General features: G+C 49.5%; 4 protein-coding genes across 5 annotated transcripts in view; 2 read left to right on the top strand and 2 right to left on the bottom strand.

The window, feature by feature from the left end:
• Positions 1–411: 411 nt before the first annotated feature.
• LOC131211423 (inositol-trisphosphate 3-kinase A-like) lies at positions 412–7892 on the top strand. Its single transcript, XM_058204874.1, has 7 exons — positions 412–1296; positions 5146–5322; positions 5392–5464; positions 5900–6030; positions 6103–6243; positions 6697–6807; positions 6906–7892. Exons 1-7 carry the CDS (start codon positions 412–414, stop codon positions 7467–7469), a joined length of 2082 nt encoding a protein of 693 aa, XP_058060857.1. The 3' UTR covers positions 7470–7892.
• Positions 7893–9773: 1881 nt separating this feature from the next.
• LOC131211425 (cytochrome P450 4C1-like) lies at positions 9774–12753 on the bottom strand. The gene is made up of 5 exons (XM_058204877.1): positions 12539–12753; positions 11396–11593; positions 11142–11327; positions 10457–11071; positions 9774–10389 (listed from the first exon to the last, which is right to left on the bottom strand). Exons 1-5 carry the CDS (start codon positions 12705–12707, stop codon positions 10049–10051), a joined length of 1509 nt encoding a protein of 502 aa, XP_058060860.1. The 5' UTR covers positions 12708–12753; the 3' UTR covers positions 9774–10048.
• Positions 12754–14873: 2120 nt separating this feature from the next.
• Positions 14874–16770, top strand: LOC131211424 (cytochrome P450 4C1-like). The gene is made up of 4 exons (XM_058204875.1): positions 14874–15459; positions 15552–15621; positions 15713–16269; positions 16341–16770. Exons 1-4 carry the CDS (start codon positions 14904–14906, stop codon positions 16688–16690), a joined length of 1533 nt encoding a protein of 510 aa, XP_058060858.1. The 5' UTR covers positions 14874–14903; the 3' UTR covers positions 16691–16770.
• Positions 16771–17325: 555 nt separating this feature from the next.
• The window catches only part of LOC131211430 (glycine N-methyltransferase), an 8106-nt gene continuing 3105 nt past the window's right edge, over positions 17326–22326 (bottom strand). Inside the window, exons 1-4 of one of the 2 annotated variants that reach the window (XM_058204882.1) lie at positions 21401–21642; positions 18135–18529; positions 17810–18066; positions 17329–17744 (exon numbers count right to left, since the gene is read on the bottom strand). In XM_058204882.1, coding sequence (XP_058060865.1) covers positions 17469–17744; positions 17810–18066; positions 18135–18474 — 873 coding nt within the window. In that variant the 5' untranslated portion in view covers positions 18475–18529; positions 21401–21642 and the 3' untranslated portion in view covers positions 17329–17468. Of the gene's footprint in view, positions 17745–17809; positions 18067–18134; positions 18530–21400; positions 21643–22326 lie in introns of those variants that run through there. The other variant, XM_058204883.1, reaches the window with a different exon arrangement.

Here is a 22326-nt window from a genome sequence, read left to right as displayed (position 1 = left end):
GCAATAAATTTCTCTCCCGGGCCTCAAGGAACGCTCGGATCCAATAGACACCCGGAGCGGCAAAAGACCGCATCCGAGTCGCACAAAGGGGACCATTTCAACGCCTGATTAGCGTGGAACCCGTGCCGGCGGCGGCCACGCCGCTTATGGAAGTGGTCCCGGCCACGGGTGACTTCGGTCTCCCCGGAGACAAATTAACTCCGACGGAACCGTCCGTCCCGGCACATCGACATGTTTTGCCCGCACACACACACACACACACACACACACATACAGCGACCCCAGCCTCTACAAAAACATTGTTGAGAGCGCACTGTGGTGGCCTGGCTTTGGCTCACTTGGTTCGTTCGGATGACGTTTCCAGGACCCACAGCGGACCCACGGCGCAAAGGGCCCAAAACTAGTGAAAGGATGCCTATCTGCACGCTGCCGATAGTGACAATCTACGAGGACTTTGACAAGCTGAGCGCGAAGGAGGTGTACTTCACGGAGTCGGGCGACAAGGTGACGGTGAAGCTGCTGCACTTTCCCAACCTGAGCCCCGAGGAGCAGGAACACCTGAAGAACATGTCGGACAGCGGCGACGACGGCGGGCACGGCGAGAGCTTCGGGGCGGCGTCGGGCGGCGGCAGTGGGACCAGCGGAGCACCGGAGCCACCGCGCAACCGCAAGCGGTCCTTCGCGCGCAAGCTGTCGAACGATGCGCGCAAAAGCGCCACGTCGTCGCTCGGTGCTCGGCGAAACTCGAAGGACACCGGGGGAGAGCTGGGCGGACCAGCTGGAGGCCCGGCGGCAGGCGGCACATCGAGCCACCCACCGACCCACCATCAGTCGGCGCATCACTATCATCATCATCATCACCACTACCACCACCATCACCCGACGTGCCCGCCACCGCAGACGCCAGCTGCCCACGCTCATCACTATCATCTTCACCATCATCACCATCAGGCGGTTGGGGATGTGTCGCCGCCGCAGCCAGTGTCGTCACCGTCGCGTCATCGCAGTCCAGTCGAAGCCACGGCGAAGGGCCACTATCAGCAGCTGCCGATACTGCATCATCCGGCTCAGGAGGGCGGTGGCGCACTGCTGCGGCACCACCGGCTCAGCACCAACCGGTCGCCCTCGCCGAGACTGTCCTCGGCAGCGGCAAACCTGTGCCCGGGCTACGAGCAGTACCAGATGTCGCTGCTGGAGGTGCCCATGCCACGTGACTACGGTGATGCGTCGAGCGACGATCTGAGCTCCGAGTGGGACTCGGACGTACCGGACATGCGTCACGAGCCGGGAGCGAAGGTAAGCCATGCCGTGGCCGTGCGCACACGCGTGCGTCGGTGGTTATCGTTGCGGCGCGGCGTGGGCCCCCGCGCACGCGCAACTCCCCGCCACATGGTCCTATGTGGCGGTGTGGCCCATGTGGCGGTGGTTTTCGGTTGCAGATTATGAAACATGAGCCGGCATGCGCGACGACGACGACGGCGCGACTGGCCACAGATCCGGAGAGATCCGGAAACCGGATCGATCGACCGGACGTGGACGTCACTCTTTCCGCAAAGTACGGCCCCCGAACTAATGGCTAGCCCTGCAGTAGGTGGCTGTGGATGCTGATCAGCCACTTGTCATTCGGATTGCAGTTCTTAATCATTCGTAGTATAAGTTTGGCTAAAAAGAACCGTTTGGCTTTGTTTTGTTGGACAATTTGTTGTCTTTTCAAAGATAGGTTTAGATATTGCCTCTCTTGTAGAAGTCTTGGTCCTTATTGGCGAAAGACTCTCTAAGCAATCTATTTTAACAATCTGATCTCTTCATCTCAATTTCTTATCAGTCGGGACGCTTTGCACTGCGTGAAAAGCTTTGGGCTATACGCTGAAGATTTTGGCGAGTCATTATACACTTGTGTAGCATTGCGTTGTCCTGATAGGAACGCAACACCTCTTTTGTTGGCCATCGCTGGTCGTTTTTGGTCGATCGCCAGTCACAAACGGTACAATTGTTGACAGTAGAGATCCGAATTTAGGGGTTGTCCATACGGAAGCAACTCATAATAAATTACTGCTTTACAGTCACACCACCAATACAGGGTGATCCATTACGATCCAACTATTTAAACGTTGAATAACTTCGCTATTTGTTAGTCGATTTTGACAAATTAGCTATAGATCAATTTATGGTAAAACAGTGGTAAACATTGTAGCGCTTTACATTAAAAATAATCGTTCAGCTGTGAAAACTGTGCGTGCTTTTTAGTGCCGATTTTTTTTTGACTTCTCTCTGTGGGGCGTATTCGAAGAGTAAGGCTTATGCTAGCCAACCGAAGACCATTGAAGAACTCAAAGTTAAGATCGTAGCGGAAATTACCGCTTGTACGCCCGAAATGTTGCCAAATACAATAGGATATGCCCAAAACAGGGCTGATTTGTGTGTGTTTAATGGAGGCGATCATTTGAACGATATTGTATTTTGAGTGAAATTGCTTACAAGTGGCATTACGCACCCTGTACATACGGAAGCAATTCCTAAAAAAAATATTCCTTTCAAGTCCCACCGAATACTCAGTAGAACTTTCCTAACCGTTAGTCTTGATGTTAGTCTTCGCAGATGGAAATTCGATCCATCACAGCGACGACTAACATACCGTTCAACTTTGTTTATTTCTGTGATTTTATCGACATTTTCGACGACGGGTATGTCTGTGCGAGGTGCATCTTTAACATAAAAAACAACTGAAGCTGGTCGACGAAACCAAAATTACACGTAGCTCTAGCTCTTTGTTGACTTCCATTGTTAACTTACAGGGTGTTAACTCACCACTGAATGGAACAAACAAAATGCTCAAGAATGTTTTTTAGTATGAAATGCCACCTTTACAACGAGTATAAACTTTAAATTGTTTGATCGATATTTTACAAAATATCGATCACTACAGCCATTATACGTTCATCGGTTCGAAGATGATTCATCCTGCGTGGTCCATGTTTGACCAAAAGCTCCACGTCATCGTTAGGCGATTGTTTCGCAGAACGACGACGCAGTTTCATGCTAGTCTACAGGCGCTTCGCTTTCGTCAGCGTTGTGACGCAAAAGTCCGCCAAGCGATCACTCTCCACTACTCCACGCAACGCACGCTGGGAGAACGTTGGGAGTTTCCCCAGAAAAGCTGCCGAACTGCTGGAAAGAAGTTCAAAATCCAACGTCCAGCAGCTGAAGACGGTTTCTACGGCCACAGTGCGGTGCCTCGATCATGTCATTTGGTCTGACGATGAGATGATCCTATTCTTGCCGTCAATCTACGCAGGAGCAGCAGCACGGAACGAGCCACCCCCTGCCCGTACCTGGCACTCTTCTGGGACGGCTGTCCTGGGCCGTCGTTCGTATGTCTCAATTCATTACAATTGAATGAATGTAAAGAGTTATGGCGTCGATTTCCATCGGCCACCCAACGGTCACCGGTGTTTGAGCTCCAGGGCACGTACCGGGCACGTGACGGCGCGCAAAGGACTACAGTTGCGGAGCAAATACGCTGGTTGTGCACCGGTTTTTCGGATTAAGTAAAACGAAACAGACGACCAGCCCTCCCCCCAGGACTGCTCAACCGGGGCGCTTTCTAAAGCGTGTGTGACAGATCCCGTCGGATTGGTCCAGAGCTCCGGCCGTCGTGGCTCGCAGGTGGTCGTCAAACAATCGACGCTCACGACGCGTGCGCTGTTTGCTTTGGGCGGCTCGGTAGGCTAACGAGTTTGCGGCCCATCAAAAGTAGCTCCGGCCTGAAGTAATTGATGTGACATTATGTACGCACGATTTCCGCGCGCCGGAATCGCCCGGAACGGTGCAAAATGTCATCGCGCGACGGTGCGCGGCCACGAAATGTGATAGGCCGCGTTGGTTTACGTAACGGAGCCAAGGCGGTGGTGTCAGCTTCGAAAGAAATTGGCCTCGTCGGTAGGCGCTAATGGGAACGCCAACGCCGGCCGGTGTGTCGTAATGGCGGAAGAACCGTTCCGCTGATAGATGATAGTCCGGCCGCGGCTGATAGTTCTCGAACTCCGAAACCAAACGCCCGGCGATCGGGTAATCGGTCTGGCCCGGGTTCTGCCTCAATTGGGCCGCAGCTGATTGTATTGCATCCACCGGTAATTACATCGGACCGGGCCGGGTTCCGCTGGCCACGGTTGAGCGGTGTTTGCGTTCGACGCGTTTGAATTGCGCGTGAGTTCGCGCTTGTCATTGCGGTTATTATTAGTATGCACTCCCTGCTTGGGCTCGGCCGAAGCCTGTGTAGTGCTTTGCGGTTAACCAGAACTAGAACATACTGGCGCGCGCGCGAGAGAGACAGAGAAAAAAAAACTAGACACAGTATTAACTTGACTCACTAAAACAACATTTCGATTGTTCGGATGCGATTCCCATCCGTTTCCGATTCCGAACTGGAACCGTTTGAGCGGGAGCTACGTCCTGCATCAAGTTCGATCATGATAAGTGGCAATTAGTACTGTGTGTGCCACTAGTTCCACCAGCTATACGAGGTCTGTTAAAAAAGTATAGCGATTTTGTGTTTTTTTTCAAAAATTATTTCTCACATTCGACCGAACTTGGTGCGCTTTTTTCTATCTCCGGTCGGCTTGCCAGCTTCCATTGAGATGATTGGGTTTTGGTTTCCACATCATAACGATAAACCCATGATTCCCTGGAGTAAATTTGGGTCGTCGCGGACAGAGTCCATCAGCTCCTTAACAACTTTAGTGCCATAATGTGTTTTTATACGAACTTCCAGGTGACCCGTCTGCCCAAATGCCCACATCATTGGTAAAAATCGAATCACCCGAGCCAATCCATATGTTAGGGTTCTCTGACGGTGATTCGTCGATTGCCCAACATAATTTTTCTCTGTTGTCGACGTTCTCGGGCACGCTCCGCCAGGCTCTTTGTCGTTCACACAAAACTTGATACAGATTCTTTTCCGTTCATTTTTTTCCCAATATACAATGCAAGCAAAATAGCTGTCAACAATTAACTAATTATTCGCAAATGGTCGAACTCGTATTGTCTTGTCTTGTAACCCGCGGAACTTCGAAAATCGCCATACTTTTTGTACGTGCTGAAACCCGACTGAAACTCACCGACATTTTCTGTACCTCTATTTTACAGCCGTCCGGATGGCGCAAACTTCGCAACATCGTCCAGTGGACACCATTCTTCCAGACGTACAAAAAGCAACGCTATCCCTGGGTGCAGCTAGCCGGCCATCAAGGAAACTTTAAGGCGGGCCCCGACCAGGGCACGGTGTTGAAGAAGCTCTGCCCCAAGGAGGAAAAGTGTTTCAAGGTAAGCGCCGGTGTAACGTCACTCGCGGCAGTCATCGACCGAACCCATCGGTTTCCGCCCAATTCGCAGGTTCTGATGAAGGACGTTTTGCGACCGTATGTGCCGGAGTACAAGGGACAGGTGAACAGCGAAGATGGCGAATGTATCCTTTTCCTATGCGAACCGATAGCCAAACCTACTACCCTTATTGTTGCCCTGGTTGTTTGGCTGACTGGTTGTCAATTTTCTCCCATGCACTCCGCCAGACTTTGGGTGTAAACAATAGTTAGCGATACAGTGCGAATGGAGCTGGGAATGGAGCACCGTGCTCGCAGAGAATGTGGTGCATAGGACGCTGATGTGGTTGGTTGCGCTTTAGCGTGCGGTAGATTTCCGCTCCCGTTCCGTTCCGTGCGGTAGCTGGGAATCGCTGGGAAGCCACAGCTTCAGCGTCGTATGACCCACGTCAACCATATTGTGTACTGTTTGATTTCTTTTGCCTTCTACTCAGAATCTCACAACACGCGGGAAAGGTTCATTTTATTTAAAAAATCCCACCTGAATTTCCTTAACCGCACATTTCGTTCGCAACCTTCAGCAACATATATTCAGCTGCAGGATTTACTCAGTGACTTTTATCAGCCGTGCGTGATGGATTGCAAAATAGGCGTCAGGACCTACCTGGAGGAGGAACTTTCCAAAGCCAAAGAGAAGCCGAAACTGCGCAAGGTAGCGAAAGCACTGCGAAAGCCTGCCCCTTTTGCCTCATCTCACCGTCTCAATCACCGGTTTGTTTTGCAGGACATGTATGAGAAAATGATACAAATAGATCAGAACGCTCCCACCGACGATGAGCACCGCGCCAAGGGTGTCACGAAGCCACGCTACATGGTCTGGCGGGAAACTATCTCCAGCACGTCCACGCTTGGATTTCGAATAGAGGTAAGGCATGATCGTTCTCGGCTCATCAATCATCCGACTGTCGGTGCCAGCTTGCCCACCATCGTAGTTCGAACAGGATGTATACCCAGCACACACGCTGCCCGTTGCTAGTTTCTGTTTTCCCAATATCCTATGTGTAGCTCATCATCAGTTCAAACAGTTAATTCTGTCGATCGCTTCGAATGCTTTACAATCCAGTTGATTGTCTTTGGCGGGAGTTGACTCAACATTGTGGCGTTTAGGAACTCATTATCGAACCGAACGGTTTGTGACATAAGTGAAAAATCTTTCATCTTCAGCTTGGTTTTTGGGTTTGCTCTGTTAAGCAGCGGAGGAACATAGAGAGAGAGAGAAAGAGAACTCATATCTGGGCGTTCCAGACTTCAGTGACAGCAGACCCTAATGACCACCTCGTTCTTCTGCTATTGCGATAATGGAATTTCTACATTTTAGGGCATCAAAAAGAGCGATGGAACGAGTTCGAAAGATTTCAAAACAACCAAATCACGTGAGCAGATTTGCGAAGCGTTCCGCGAGTTCATCGAAGATTTTCCGCATGCAATGGTAGGTTCTATGGGAGGAAAGAAAAAAAAACCATGACGACTGTGAGCTCTTCTTTTCCATACACGTGCTAATTGGTCGATCATGTTCGCACATCGCAGCCCAAGTACATACAGCGGTTGAAGGCGATCCGGGCGACACTGGAGTATTCGGAGTTCTTCAAGAGCCACGAAGTGATCGGCAGCTCACTACTGTTCGTTCACGACCGGCACAAGGCAAGCGTGTGGCTGATCGATTTCGCGAAAACCGTCGCCTTGCCCGAGACCGTGGCGATCACGCACGATGGCACGTGGAAGGTGGGCAACCACGAGGATGGCTACCTGATCGGCATCAACAACCTGATCGAGATCTTCAGCGAAGTGCACGACCGCCAGACACTGCAGTCGCTAACGGAGCGGATACCGAGACTTTCGTTGCCAGACGACAGCAACGGCATCGGCGAAACCGCACCAGATGCGCATTTCGAGCCGCGCAAAGCCAACAGTGATATTTCCACGGCCGGCTCACCCACTACTTCCGACCGGTGCAGCAGCGAAACGCTCAGCTGTTTGAACAACAATAACTACGACTGCAAGGCGACGGACGAGACACCGGTCCCGGTCGTCACCAACAGCGCACCGGACGGGTCGGCCCTGCGAGACTGCCTTGGGTCGAACTCGAGTTAAGCCGGCGGAGGAAGCTGGCCAACCCGCTGGCCACCTGCAAGGCAGCGTTCCGAGCTAAAACAACAATAAACGACTGATTCATCCAGGGAAGAGTGAGAAGCGTCGATTGGTCAGTAATGTGATTGATCCGAGGGTGCCCAATCGCTGACGCGTAGCACAACAGAACACCACACTATTGAGGAACGACGGATCCTTCGCCGCCCTCAGCATAGATATTCCCGTTTGCTGTCGACAACCGTTGCAGTAGAAAAAGAAAGAGAGAAAGAAAGAGAGAGAGAGACAGAGAGAGATGGTTGTTTATTTATCAAAATACTGTATCACACAACCAACAGCCTAAGTAATTTTAAAAGCTATGTAGCGTACGAGTACGATGTAAATTAATTTAGTATGGTATACGTTAATAGACACATCTGATGATGATTACTTTTAGAACGGATTTTTAAACAGCGCGCTTTTTTACATGATTCCAGATTCGGAACAGCCAGCCAGTATGGTTTGTATAATAGTTAATGCCTCCAAGCAAAACCTCAAGCTCTTTTCCTCCGGATTGTATTCATTCGCTTTCGGTTCTCAGATGCTTGGGTGGCGATGAAGGTATCAAAGCGCTAGATTTACTCAGCTCCCTCCACGTACAGCGTAGTTGTCTGAGAATAATCCAAGTGTAGCCATATTCAAAATGCTGATATTTCTTATCGCCCATTTCACACCCTACGGCTTTATATTCGATTCATACATGATGGGAAGATATTAAGTGTCGTTCGATTCTACCACTTTCAATTCGCAAAAAGAAAGTCTATTTTTGAGCAAACGGGCTCTCCTTGGACACAGACAGCATACACAAACAACGTAATCCGCCTAAAGTTAGGCAAACGCAATACGCGAAGCTCTCGAACTCACAGCATTATTTCGATGGGCACTACGGAGCAACGGACAAAATTTGATTTTGTTGAAAAATTTGACAAAATTTGAAAATTTGGCAACCTCGCGACCGCTGCGACCCCGCGCCGCCCCGTCCGGTGTGCCTGCCCTCGACCACGACCGAGATGCAGTCGGTGTCTCTGCTGGCGATGCAACTGACGATGACGGTGGTGGCGGTGCTGCGGGTGCTGGGGGTGCTGCTGGTGATAATGGACACCTGTTGGCCATCGCCCGGGGCTAGCATTGGGTGGACAGCAGCTTCACACTCCGCTTATCAGTGCCCGGGCCGCCATACCTCCGTGAGGTGCCCGGTCCGAAACCCGCACTAAAAATACTTCGCCGAAAGCAAAGCCCCGGATGAACTTTAGTCTCGCTATCTGCGAATCGGAGTGTATCGGGCACGACCAAGCTGTCTCACTTTCAATCATCGATGAGTCGCGACTCTAGCACTCCATCGTCCCACCGGTAAGTACCGATCGCAGTTCGGGGAATCGCCAATACGGCACCTTCAGGTTCAGGAAACAAACACAAGATAACAAAGCGGATAGTGACGGTACATTTATTTTTATTTGCTATTGCAGCGTGTGTACGGAATCTTAATCTCTCTCTCTCTCTCGTAAATGTCCGTACCCCAAAAATCTTAATGCAACATTGAGACGTTGTTTTGTAGGATGGGACGATCACAGTAACAGCTCATGTGCAAAAACAATAATAATCTGTCGTGTACTTGATCTTTCTTTGAGTTCTGGATTTTCCTGGATGAGTTTGGTAGTCTCTTCTTCAGTAACGTTATCTCCTATTTTCATGACCAGATTGCCCTATTTATAAATTATAGACCTAATAATAAAAGTCAAATAAACTTTACTATTGCGTGAGAGATACTGAACGAAACTAAAGGGCTGGTTACATTATCTACTAAGTACTACACGAAGATCTACAAATAGAGACCTGTATAGAAAGTGACGAACCTCTCAATTCATGCATCCGAAGAAAATGTTTCAAGTTTTTCGAAAGAAACGGATAAATGGGGAAATGGCTTAAGACTCTGATCTGGCACAGGCTTTATTTGATCTTTTTTCTAGCACATTCGAAACCATTAAGCCAAAATCTAGTCCAAACAAAACAGCTGCCAAAAATTGACTGATTACTTAAAATGGTCGAGCTTTTCACCATAAGTCACTGACATGTGTAGCAACCTAACGCCACAAAAAATTGAAAATCGGATAACGTAGCTCGCGGAAATCCAAATGAAGCTCATATACTAATAATAGTCGACAATTTGTTTGGATGAAACTTTTATTTATTTTAATTTTTACATAAAGATTTACACTTGTTACACTCATTTCAAAGGACGGCAAGACACATGTTGTAATAGAGTGCATGCGTTATATCCACAGGATAATTATTGTGGGCCAGATTGGTGAGTATCATTTAAATAACGTCATGTTCAGCCACAAATATTTACACAAAGCTTAACCTGATTTGTGATTCGTACTCTTTTTATTGGTATTGCTTATTGAAAATGTTCTGGGAAGAAATTAAAATTCGTAAGACTTGAGTGTCAGATACACGTTACTTAAAAAATACCGGTTCTGCAAATAGTTTGTCCTTTGCATCCTAACCTTTATGTTAAGATTGAATGTACATTTATTCTAAGCCTGTCACCTTTCTTCAATGGAAACACGACACCCGTTCATTATTCTTAATATTATTGCGAAGTTAATGGACAAATCTTCCATTTTCAACGATGTCTTGAACCGGTAATTTCGTACCAGATGGGCGATGAGAATTTTCATCGACAGCCAAGCGTATCGGATGCCGATACAGTTTCGTGGTCCTCCGCTAAACGGCAAGTACGCATACGGATGGCGAGCGGCCACTTTCTCCGGAAGGAAATTGTCCGGATTGAATTCATTCGCGTTTGGACCCCAGATGCTTGCATCACGATGAATCATGTAGATCCCAAGAACGACGCTGCATCCTTTGGGAATGGTGTGTTTTTCTGGAAAATGAAAATTCAAAATATTTAGAATGCGCATAATATGCACTTGGGGTAAATAGCTACTTACCGTCGAGTTTTACATCCTCCGTGCATTTTCGGCCGATTAGAGGCCCCACGGGAAACAGTCTCATCGTTTCCTTGCAAACCATCTCGGTGTAGACAAGGTTGTTAGTATCCTCGATGGAGACCGGTTTGGTTTTGTCGGGACAAACGGCCATCACTTCTTCGTACACCTTTTCTTGCACCTCTGGATACATTGCCAGCATCAGGAGCATGTTGGACATTGTTGTCGCAGTGGTATCGTGCCCAGCCACGACCATGGTGTCGATGTGATCCTTGATGTGTTCCTCCGTAAGGCTTGGGTTGCTTTTGGCCAAATCGTTGAGGTTATCAACAAAATTCTGCGGTGGCTTCCTTTCGAACGTATCGGTCACTGATAACGGTTTCGCTTGCTTCGAGTCCTGCTTGAGTTCTCGCATCAAATCGTTAGACATGCTTTTGACTGTGTTGATGCATTTAGATTCGATTTTAAAGTCTCTAGTAAAGCTATATAGGAACTGTGGGTAACGTTCGATTGAAAGCATTCGCTTAAAGACGAGCGAAAAGAAAGTTTCGAGGCTGTGCAAGTAATCATCGGCTTCGTTGTGCCCTTGAGTGTTCATGTCTTTTCCGAAGGATGTTCCTGTTTCAAACGAATGTTCAGCAATATGAGTGTAAGATTTCGCTAAAATAGCACGTTAAGTTCTACTAACCGAATATCGAATCGATGGTGCATTTAGCGATGTGGAGATGCAGATCCATTTCACCTTGTCCTACAAACTGGCGTAACTTGTCCACCATTATGAAGTCCTTCGCGTTGAAAATATCAACGAAACTGGACAGCATCGAAGGACTGAAGGATCGGTTCAACAGTTTTCGTTCAATCTTCCACGCATGGTCTAATGGAGAGAAGCGTTCACCTTAGCTCTAATTTGATTACATACACAAGATCTAAATACCCGCTTACCAGGTGCAGCAAACAGCCCTTTGATGATGTAGAAAAATTTGTATTGATCCATTTTGTTCAACAAGTGAGGTGAGTTGAGTACTGTTTGAAAGTAGTCTGGGTTGTCCTTGATGCCTATCATAAGTATCGGACCCATCCAGAGTCCAATCGGTGATTTGTATCTCGGTGCGTACCGGTCCAGGACTTGCAAAATATTTTCTGCACGACAGAGTTACATAAAGTGTAAAAAGTATTGCAAAGTACACAGTGATAAATCTTTTGAAGGCGCCTTAAAAGTAAATTAAATTAAACAGTTGTCTGATCAGTGCTACGAATGAGTAATCAGATTTTACCCACTATTGGACAACTGTTTAAAGCTCTGCATGTACAGGTCGCCGTTTGATACAATTTAATGTTTCAATATTTTGTACTCTTAATGATTATTTTAATAGTTTATCTTTATGTCCAAGTGATCACATGGATTGTTTCAACGGATTCACTTTGAAAGCCCCGAAATATGTCAAGGGCATGCGATCGTCCAAGACCAAGACGAAACTTACGCATCTAGAACTAGTGAGCATTTTTGAAGCTAAAACGATTGTGCGTCAAAAGCGTCGATGTGCTAAATGCTTGACCACAGGGAAATATATTTGATTGCAAGCGTGTGTTGCAACCGTGGGAAGAAAGATCAAAAACATATTGTCAGGAGCATGTTTGCGATAGTATATACCAATGTAACCTATTGCACAGAGAACTGATCTGGAAAAGCTGGATCAGGTCTGAAAAAAGCATAACTCTGAATCATCTTGCTATGTTATTCAAATTTACTTTGATAGACTGTGGTTCTATGATTGCTCTGTGAACCAACTTTAAGAGCAACGATGCACAAATGAAGCTGAACTTGCGATAGACACTAATCTCGTAAAAGATACTTTTGCCTATAACTGTTCTTTGTATTAGTTATTGAATAAAAACTATCACACAGATTTTTAATCACTGCCTTCGGGAGGCTGATTTTGTATCACACTCAACACCAGATCCGCGCGCAAATAGCGTTCGTTTATGATGATAAATTAACACTCCACGGCACATATTAACTATCGCTGTCACCATCGCCCATCGGCGATTTGTATGGAACCTGATTGATGTATGTCGAAGCCGTACCTCCACTTTTTTTGCCAAACAACAGGTAAACATGACCCAGCAACGGCAATGCCACCGGGCCATCCATCGTAGCGGCCGCGGCATAGAATTTGCGCCTTTTCCACCGTACGCCCAGATAGGCGGCCAGCAACAATGTAGCACAGGCGTACACTAGCCACTGCTGCAGCATGTTTATGCGCGGCGTAAAGTCACTAGCGCATATCACCAGCACGTACTGCGAAAAGAAGGGCACAGAACGGATCACGGGTTCACTAGCAGCACCAGCGTATCAGCGCCCTATGAGGTTCGCCGAGAACTGACCGGGGTGGTCAGCGACGAATCTCAATTTATAGACCCACGCCAACGGAAAGGCTCCGGGCAGGGTTCTTGAGAGCAGTGCGAGCGCGATCATGCGGTGCTCACCGATGATGGCAGCAGCCCAGCTGATCCGATCAACCTTTCCTTGAAATCACACTCGTAAAAGCGCACTTTTACTGCCGCGTCCACTTGCGATCGGGTCCGCTGGAAGACGGCGCAAAGGGCGCCGCACACGCGGGAACACAATTAAAAAGTCGCGCCCGAAAGCGATACGATCGCCCGACGGAACGCGATCACGTTCCTCCCCGGGCCGAAAAATCTCACGCCCTTACACTAATTTCGCGGCGGATCCAATTGTGCAATGGGAGAAATTCTCGACACACGTAAACGCGCGCCCGCGAAATTTGCATTGTTTTGCATGGCGGACTGCTAATTACTTCCTGGTGTTTAACATCGTTTTTTATGCACGCGGAATGCTGTTGCATTACAATGCGAGACTGTTAAGTGACTAGACATATGGCACTTTCCTAACGCCGATCGATGATAATGCCACTCTCATCGCTTTTTAAATGTTTTCAGTTGCAGTTTCAAATGCTATTGAAATCGTGTTCTCATCAATATTCCCAAGCGGTGTTTCAATTTCAGGCGATGTTCAGATGTTAGTGTTCATCTCCGGAAGTGCAGTCAAATTACAAGATGCATTTGCCTATATGACCGCCATCATAATAAAGGTGGCAGAATGGGGAATAAGGCTTGCCATAAATTTCGCACTCTGACATCACTCTGCGGTTTGCGCCCCATAAGCTAGGCGTTGCGAATAGCGAATATCGTGAGAGGAAGTCTCGTGTCCATAAAAAAATTGTTTACACCTTGTGGCGGATGAAACTGTCAATTTGCCAATACCGGCCACAAATCTTGAGTACCATTATCAATGTACGCCCGGCCAGCGTTTAACCTTTCCACCACGTTTTCATCAACCACACGTTTGCCGTGAAGCAATAAACTGTAGCTCGTTGCGAAAGCGCGCGTCGGTAACGTTTTGATTACTATTTACCGACCGGTGCGCTGCAATGTGCTGAAAATGCGGTTGTCAATTCACTTTGTGTCTTCAAAAGTCGCACATTCATATCGCACATCCCAATTGCAGGGGTCCAGAAGCATAAAATCTAGCACGTGCTGGCCCCCGTGTAATTGACGAGAGAGTGAGAGAGGATTACGCAGCACTTCGGGTCTATTTACTTACAGTGCTCCGAAGTGTTGCAATATAAGCACAGCAGTGAAAATAACATACATTGTGGCCGCTGATGTGACACGGGATGACATTTAATTTTGCGGGAGAATCGGCATTCCATAGCCTTTAATTTTACAAGCAAATCATTTGGAAAGCATGGAATTGAGAACAGACACCCTGTAGAGTCTAATTATTGAACCCTTTTGCCCTTGACTACTCCATTTCTTTGCAATAATTCTAATTCAAATAGTCCTCCTCTGTACTGGCTGGCCGATGGATTCACTGGACTGAGTACTGTGGCGTCTTCAGACTACTCGTTCAGTTTATGGGTCGTCAGTTCTGTAGTTTTGAAGACCTAATGGCACTCCAAAAAAAAGGGCACTGAACAGTACAACTCTGATAACTTTGCTACATAGACTTACATAGCCTTACCGATAGCAACGATGCAATAGTTACCCATTTTCCCACAGTACCCGGCCCGGTTAATTGTCCGACTTGCCGCAAACTTTAACGCACTCCAGCCGCGCCAATAAGATCGCATGAGAGGACACAATATCGATGGTGTCAGTCAATAAAGCCCGCCGAATAGGCCAGCGTGCTCAGAAAGTGCGCCGTCACCAAGGCCACCCTGCGGCGAAACCATAAAGCCCCGTCGGGAGTCTAAGGAAGCATTCCTGCGAATCGACACTTTAATGATCCATAAGGTACCGTAAAATACGGGGCCGATCGGAGGAAATGATGCGATCTATAAAAACGGTGACACGCCGACCGTTGCAGTCCAGTGTGAGGTGATCGACGAGACGTCTTCCTGTTCTGGCTGGCTACGCCCCGCGCAAAATGATTACCGACGTTGGGCTGGTCGTGGCTGGACTGCTGCTTCCGCTGGTGGTATGTTGGATCGGTTGGCGGCTAAAGCGGTGGAAGCACTACCGTACCTCGAGTGAGCTGGATGGGCCCCGGGACTACCCGCTAATCGGTAGTGCGCACATGTTCGTTGGCAAAAGCACCGAGGAGCTGTTCCAGTGTATCAACGACATCTCCAAAACGTATCGCTCACCGTGCCGCGTGTGGCTCGGTCCGAAGTTGTTTGTGTTCATCGACAACGCCGAAGACCTGCAGACGGTGCTGACGTCCGGTGATTGTCTGGAGAAGGCCGACGTGTACCGGTTCTTCCAGTGCGAGCAGGGCCTCTTCTCGGCTCCGGTGGCCGTTTGGAAGACGCACCGGAAACACCTTACGCCGTGCTTCAACTCGAAGATTCTCGCCAGCTTCATGGCGGTGTTTAACGACAAAAGTGTAGTGCTGGTGGACCGACTGCGGCCGCACGTGGGACAGCGCGCCCTGTTCAATGTCTACGAGTACATTGCCAAGTGTACGCTGGACATGGTTTGCGGTGAGTGTGGAATCCCGTGAGGTGGTTGAAGTATCAGAATGATTACGGGCCCCCCCTAACCACGACCGCCGTTAATCCTTCATAACCCTCAGCAACGACACTGGGCACGGACATGAACCTCCAGAACGAGGAGGGAGACGAGTACATAAATGCGATCGAAAAGTACGTACAGCGAGATGTTTTCCCTGGGGTTCTAGGGGTGATGTGGTTTTGACAAAAATATATGTTTTTCTCTCTCCTTGCCGCAAACTAGAGGTTCGGAATTGTTGAACCACCGGTTGCTAAAAGTGTGGCTCCATCCGGAACTGATCTACCGGATGACGCACTACTACCGGGAGCAGAAACAGTGCTACGCCACGGCCTATAAAATGTCGCGCAAGGTGCTGGCTCTACGGAGCAACGAACTGCGGGAGATTCGGGAAGGAAAAGGCAAAAAGTGTGCAGTCGATCCCGAGAGTGGCCCGTACCGGAAGCCGCAGATCTACATCGACCAGCTGTTTCGGCTGGCCGGCGACGCCGGGGATGTGTTCAGTGACAGTGCGATCAAGGACGAAATCGACACAATCATACTGGGGGGCAACGAAACGTCCGCTCTGACCCTTTCGCATGTCGTCCTGATGCTGGCCATCCACCAGGAAGTGCAGGCAAAGGTTTACGAAGAGATTGTGGACGTGTTGGCCGGTTGCTCGGAGGTCCTGAACGATCATCTACCACGCCTAAGCTACATGGAGATGGTGTTGAAAGAAACGATGCGCCTCTATCCGGTTGGACCACTGATCGCACGTCAATGCACGCACGATACGCAGATTTGTAAGTAACGTGGGGCAGGCGTGTGGAGTCACTGATTGTTCCTGTATTTTTACTTGTCCACTTCAAACTAGCGACCACCATCATTCCCAAGGGTGTTACCGTGGTGTTGGGGATTTTCAATATCCAGCGCAACCCGCAACACTGGGGCCCGACGCCGGACAAGTTCGAGCCGGAAAACTTCAGCCCCGAGCGGATCGGCAACAGGCATCCGTACAGCTTTCTGCCGTTCAGTGCTGGGTCGCGCAACTGTATCGGCTACCGATACGGGCTAATGTCGATGAAAGTGATGCTGTGCACGCTGCTGACGGCGTACCACTTCTCTACCGATCTGACGATGGACCAGCTGACATTGAAGCTGAACACCACGCTCAAAATTGCGAACCGTCCCATGGTACGCGTCGTGGCTCGTGGCCACCAATAAAACTATGACGAATTCGGGTGTAACTGTTTCCTAGAACCGCACTAGAGCCGGTTCAGCCGGAGTGTTTTACTATAGGGTGATCTAGCTAGTGTTTGGAATTACCGATTATTTGACTTTTAAAACTGGAATACATTCAGTACTAACATTGATATTTACGAAAAAGGACGCTATTCTCGTGCAAGAGAAGCTAATGGAACCGCCAAAAAATACACCCTCCGAAAATGAAGAATGGAACTGAAATGACATTTGGTTTCAACAGGACGGCGCTACGTACCATACAACGACCGCCACAATCGATATTTTCTTCATCATCTCGATCATCTTCACGCAATTCAAACACATAAGATGAACCACCCTGTACATAGAGCTAAAACATGAAACGATCCAACGGCTAGTCGCCGCCGGCAACTCCGTTTACGACGCAGGTGGTGGTGGGAGAGTGGGCCAGTGGCCAATCGTTTCCTAACCTCTTCTATGCACCCGACATAAAGAGGGTTGACAAACTTGATCTACATTCGACGGCGCCAATGCAATCCACCTGACGGACGGTTTAAAATAATTGCGATCGAGCGCAAGGTCGACTTCCTTCTCGCCAGGCGATCTGACGCCGTTCGGATGGCATTCTCTCTCGTGGACCAAGCGACCGACTGCCGACGATCTTTCGGAAATGGACTGCCGTTCGGAAAGTCCGCTTAGAAGTTCCACCGCACGTATTTATTGACCGCGGGCGTGCCCGGTGCGTAGATCTCCACTTGTGGTGGTGACGCCACCAGCCTCTCTAAGCGGAGGCTTTTTGGACGACGTGGATGTAGAAGGCCGGTTGCTTGACCCGATCGAGCGGCTTAAAGTCCCCGTAGATCTCGTGCGAAGGCGTTCCGCGGAAGATGGTGCGCAGGATTTCCTCGAAGACTTGCAGTTTGTGCGGGTAGTAGGATAACCGGAATTCGCTCACCTCGCTACCCTTGCCGGTGCTGATCTGGTAGTCCAGCGTGACGAGCGCCGGTTTCGAGGCGATGTACAGCACCGAGGTCTTAATGTCCGCCGTGTGGCTGCTCTGTGGGTTGCGAGAACAGTGTTGAGCGTTAGCGCGTTAGGAGCCCAGCGGCGTTCGGTACGTACGTTGTAGTAGATACACTTTGCCGGTGTAGCGCCGGTGGTCATGATGTTGTCGTAGTTACGATGGTCGATCAGCAGCAGACCGCCGGGCTTGACGCACTTCTCAAAGTTCCGGATCGCCTGGATCTGCTCGCGCTGGTCACCGAAATTGTCCAGTAGATGGGCGAAAGAGTTCCCGAGACAGATGACCGCATCGAAGCCTCCGTGCAGCAGGTGCTTGATGTCGTCGTACAGCGTCAGCCAGTTGGCTTCCTCGATCACTGCAGTAGTCGTGGGCAGAACGGAACGGTTAAGTACGGTTGTAGCTAAAGGCGTACAATTCACCTACCCCAGTTGTCGAAGCTGGACTCCTTGCGCCGTTCCCATCGCTCCTTGAGCGCGTACTTGAGCATCTTGTCCGACGCATCGATCGACACCACCTCGAAGCCCTCCTCGAGGAGCATGATCGAGTCGACGCCTGTACCGCAGGCTACGTCCAGGATGCGCCGGACGCCATGCTCGCGCAGCTTCTCCACCAGAAAGTTCCGATAGTTCTCGGTGCGCGACTTCTTGTCGCCGATGAAGATTTCCCACACCTTGGCCGCCTTCCCGTCGGCGTACTGGTCGCGGACGCCCTCGGCGGAGATACCGTCCGAGCGGGACTGGAACACGGTGTCGGCCTGAGACATGGCTCGCCGCTGTCTGGGTCAGGTCAGGGTTGGGGAGGCTGCTCAAGTTGATTCGCTGCAATCAGAGGCATACCAGGCTTCAATTTATTAATTCCATCGCCGAAGTGAGATGCTGAAGGGGCTTCAAAAGCAGGGCGCAGTTGTTATGATCTCATCTTTTTTCTCGAATTTTCTCCCTCAGCTGGTCTAAAATGTTAAACTATTAATCAGAATTTCTTGTTTTACCAATTTCCAAGTAATCCACAAACAAAATTTCTTTCGAATTCCAAGACACCTATGCTAACAACCGCTTGGTTTCTTCTGGGCACGAATTCGTATCGGAGCCGAAGAACCAGCTTCGCCCCGCTCCTTAGTCCCCTTTTTTTTGACTCAGGATCATGGTGAGAGACCCAAGTCCATAGCGATGAGTCGACGCGTGTGCGCACGTACGGTTGCAACGGTGGGAACGTTTGCTGGTGGATCAGGTGTTTCGAGGTACCGACCATGAGCAGGTTGGCCGTGTTGCCGACGCTGGCTGCTCCGTGCCGCATCAGGTTCAGCCGATTGCCGCTCTCGCTTTGGCCAGTCTTATCGTCTGCCTTCGTGGAGCCTTGGAACTGAACATCTAGCATTTCCTTACCGATCATTTCCGTGTCCTGTCCTTCGTCGACCATTGTCCTCGAGGTCACTGTCCGCATTGCATCCCCCCCTTCAGGAAGGACTTGATGGGGCTCGCCGATACTCGCCGGCTCGCCGACTGGCAATCCAGTCTCTTGTCCGTCTGGACGCCTGTGGTTGTCGGCTCCCCGATTCATTAGTTTCGGCCTCCGGCCGATATTTCCTCCATTCACTAGTTTCGGCCTCCTTGAGGATCCGATATTTCTTCTCCAATTGCGACAAGTGGAAGGCTTTCCTCGCCTCTGCTTCCTCCTCCTCCAACCGATATTTCGCCTCCATTCTCTGTTTCCTCGCCTCTGCTTCCTTGGCGAGGAAGGCTTCCTCCTCCTCCAGCCTCTGTAGTTGAAGGAGCCTTCTCCTTTCTCCTACGGAGCTTCGCGAGGATGTGGTGTTTGGTCCCGGGCGCACTCGCTGTCCTCCAAATCTGGTTTGGCACTCTCCTGTTTTTCTCTCCTGTTTTTCTCCAGCCGATCGGTCGACCCCGATCGGTCAATGATCCTCCTTCCTTCCTTTCCTTTCCTTTCCTTTCTCCTTTCTTATCCAAGAAACTTAAACTTGTTTTCCAACTCAAACCGAGTGTTTTTTAATACTCAAACTCAAACACAAACTCAAACTTGTTTGCAAACTCAAAACGAGTGTTTTTGAATATTGCTTGACCAGCGGATCAGCGACTTTTCGTAACTCCAAAGTGGGCGAGTAATCAGTCCAATCCGGTTTCTTGGTCCCGGTCCGTTTATTCACCTTCTTATAATCACTTTGTCTAGACGCGTTCAAAAACGCTCGCTGTCCTCCAAATCTGGTTTTGCAGTCTCTCCTGTTTTTCTCCAGCCGATCGGTCGATCCCGATCGGTCAATGATTCTCCCTCTTGTCTCTAGCGCCCTCTACCGGTGAGAGCGCTTATCATCTACTGATCGTTCGGACCGTTTTTCTGGCACCGGTGAAGGGGTACCTCTATTTACTCTATTGGAATGAAACTTCACATCCGTTCATTTGAAGAGTCTACCAATATAACAACATCAATTTAGGCAGGATCGACATAGGCCAATCTGCCGACCAGACCCGAAGTTCCCTTTGCCGGGCGATAAGTGTTTGGCAGGCTCAGCAGATAACGAGCCAGAAATCGAAACTAGCAGCGGCAAAACTAGAGTTAGCTACATGCGTAACTCCTGGTTGTGAACGACGAAGTCTCTTACGCAACTCCTGAATGGCGCAATCCGACCAACATCACTCCGGTTCTAATTAGAACGATTAAGCTTGTTAGTTCACAGCAACGTTTTCACATACAGGGCACCGGGCGCTGCGCCGCACCATTGTGCTGGGCGGCGTAACGTGCTCCGTAGGTTTCCACGGGATTGTCCCACGTCCCACGATAAATGTTTAATGTGATGTCGATCCGAATCGGGAGAAATGGCAATAGGAAAGTGGCAAAAGGGAAACTTAACGAAATAAAGTACAAGGAAGCCGCACACGGTGTAACGGTAAGCGTAGTAAACGAAACGAACTGGAGCGGACTTCTGGTGACGTAATCGCCCCCCGAGTTGCCACTGTCACACTAATGACCGCGTCATGTTTTACGGAAACCACAGCGATCGCGAGGTCTTGTGCGAGTCGGAATAACAATCGGAAGGCGGAATTGAACGTGCTCATCCGTCCGGTGGTTAAATCGATCATCATGGGGCGCGCGCGTGGCACGTCTCGTGCCATGGAGTTTATCATTAGGGGGTCTATCGGGTCGTGTGTGGGCCTTGTTCCTGGGCTGGGCGTTGAGCAACGCATTCATTTTCCCTCATGTCGCGAGATCGCCAACACGCGATACCGGCGGAAGCGCTGGCGTCCGAAATGGAAGGCGAGGTGCACGTTTTCAGCATGCGTTATTAAACTAATTGCACGTTTCAGTTGGCGAGGAAGGCGGCAGACCGAATCCTTCGCGTACCTCGTGCGTCGTGGCATTCACATACTACTCGTCGGATTCGCACACACGCCTTCTGGTGAGTGGCTGGGTGTTTACCGGAGTTCCCAGACCGCTAAATACACTGCTGCGGTGGTTCACATCCTTCCCTGCGGAGGATGTTTGTTCGGGTCGCGTGTGCCGAGATCACTGCGTAGACCTGTGAACTGGTGCGCTCGTCATTCATGGCCAAGGCCAGCGGATGTGACACATTTACTGCTCCATTGCCGCGACACATTTGCTCGCTAGGTGCTCGATACGCTGCCCACTCTGTCCACTAGGCGGGTTAGATCTGCTTAACTTTTCCGCCGCTGACTTACCTTAGCTCGACGCACGTCACACGCTGGTTGCGCCCTATTCCTCCTCACTGGGCCGATGACTGTCTCCGACTAGTGGACGAGCCCTTCGGTTACGGAGAGTGACGAATTATTTGAACCACTTCGTGCACTGATTAGTGGTGCGATTAACCACCATCACCATCTCGACTCTCTGCGGCCGACGGAACACCGCAACGAGACAAACAACGCGATGTCGGCAAACTCGGCTATCTCAACGCCACTCAACGCTTCCGAATTGAACTAGACGCAAACAACCACAACAACAACACCCTGGAATCTGCAGACCGCGGTGCAAAACAGCCGTTGATTATTCGCTCCGAGCAGCCCCGAACCCCGAGATAACCTTTGATCTTCCCGGACAAACGGCAAAGCTTGAGGGCCGGGCCTAGAGAGGAATGGCGGATGGTTCGCAGATGAACCCGACGTGGGCCGAAAAGTCCCGAGTTAACAAAGTTACCAGCAGGGTTTCAACGTTACTCTGCTTCGTTATGGAAAACAATACTGGTCAAGCGATGGTTTGAAATGTTTTATAAGGATCCTTCTCCATAAAAAAGAACAATGAAAAAAAAGTTGGTTTGCTGACTTCAAACGTGATCGTAGAGACACCGATGATGCAGAACGCAGTGGACGTCCGAATGAGGCGTTGGAACACCAGGAAACATAAAAAAATCCACAAAATCGTTTCGAATGACCGACAAGGCCAACTGAAAAATAAGAAAGCTGCTGCTGGAAAGCTGAGATGATGGTATGGAGATCCGGGGATTTTCTCAAATATGGCGGTAACAATTTAGTCATCACGATGCACAAACTAATACTGAAAATATGGACCACGGAGTGCATACACGAAGAATGGCGAAAGAGTATCATAATAACAGTATACAAGAAAGGAGACCGCTTGGACTGTACTA

The sequence above is a fragment of the Anopheles bellator genome, chromosome 2 (assembly GCF_943735745.2).
Source record: "Anopheles bellator chromosome 2, idAnoBellAS_SP24_06.2, whole genome shotgun sequence".
Taxonomy (NCBI): domain Eukaryota; kingdom Metazoa; phylum Arthropoda; class Insecta; order Diptera; family Culicidae; genus Anopheles; species Anopheles bellator.
This window is presented reverse-complemented; position numbering and strand designations above follow the sequence as displayed.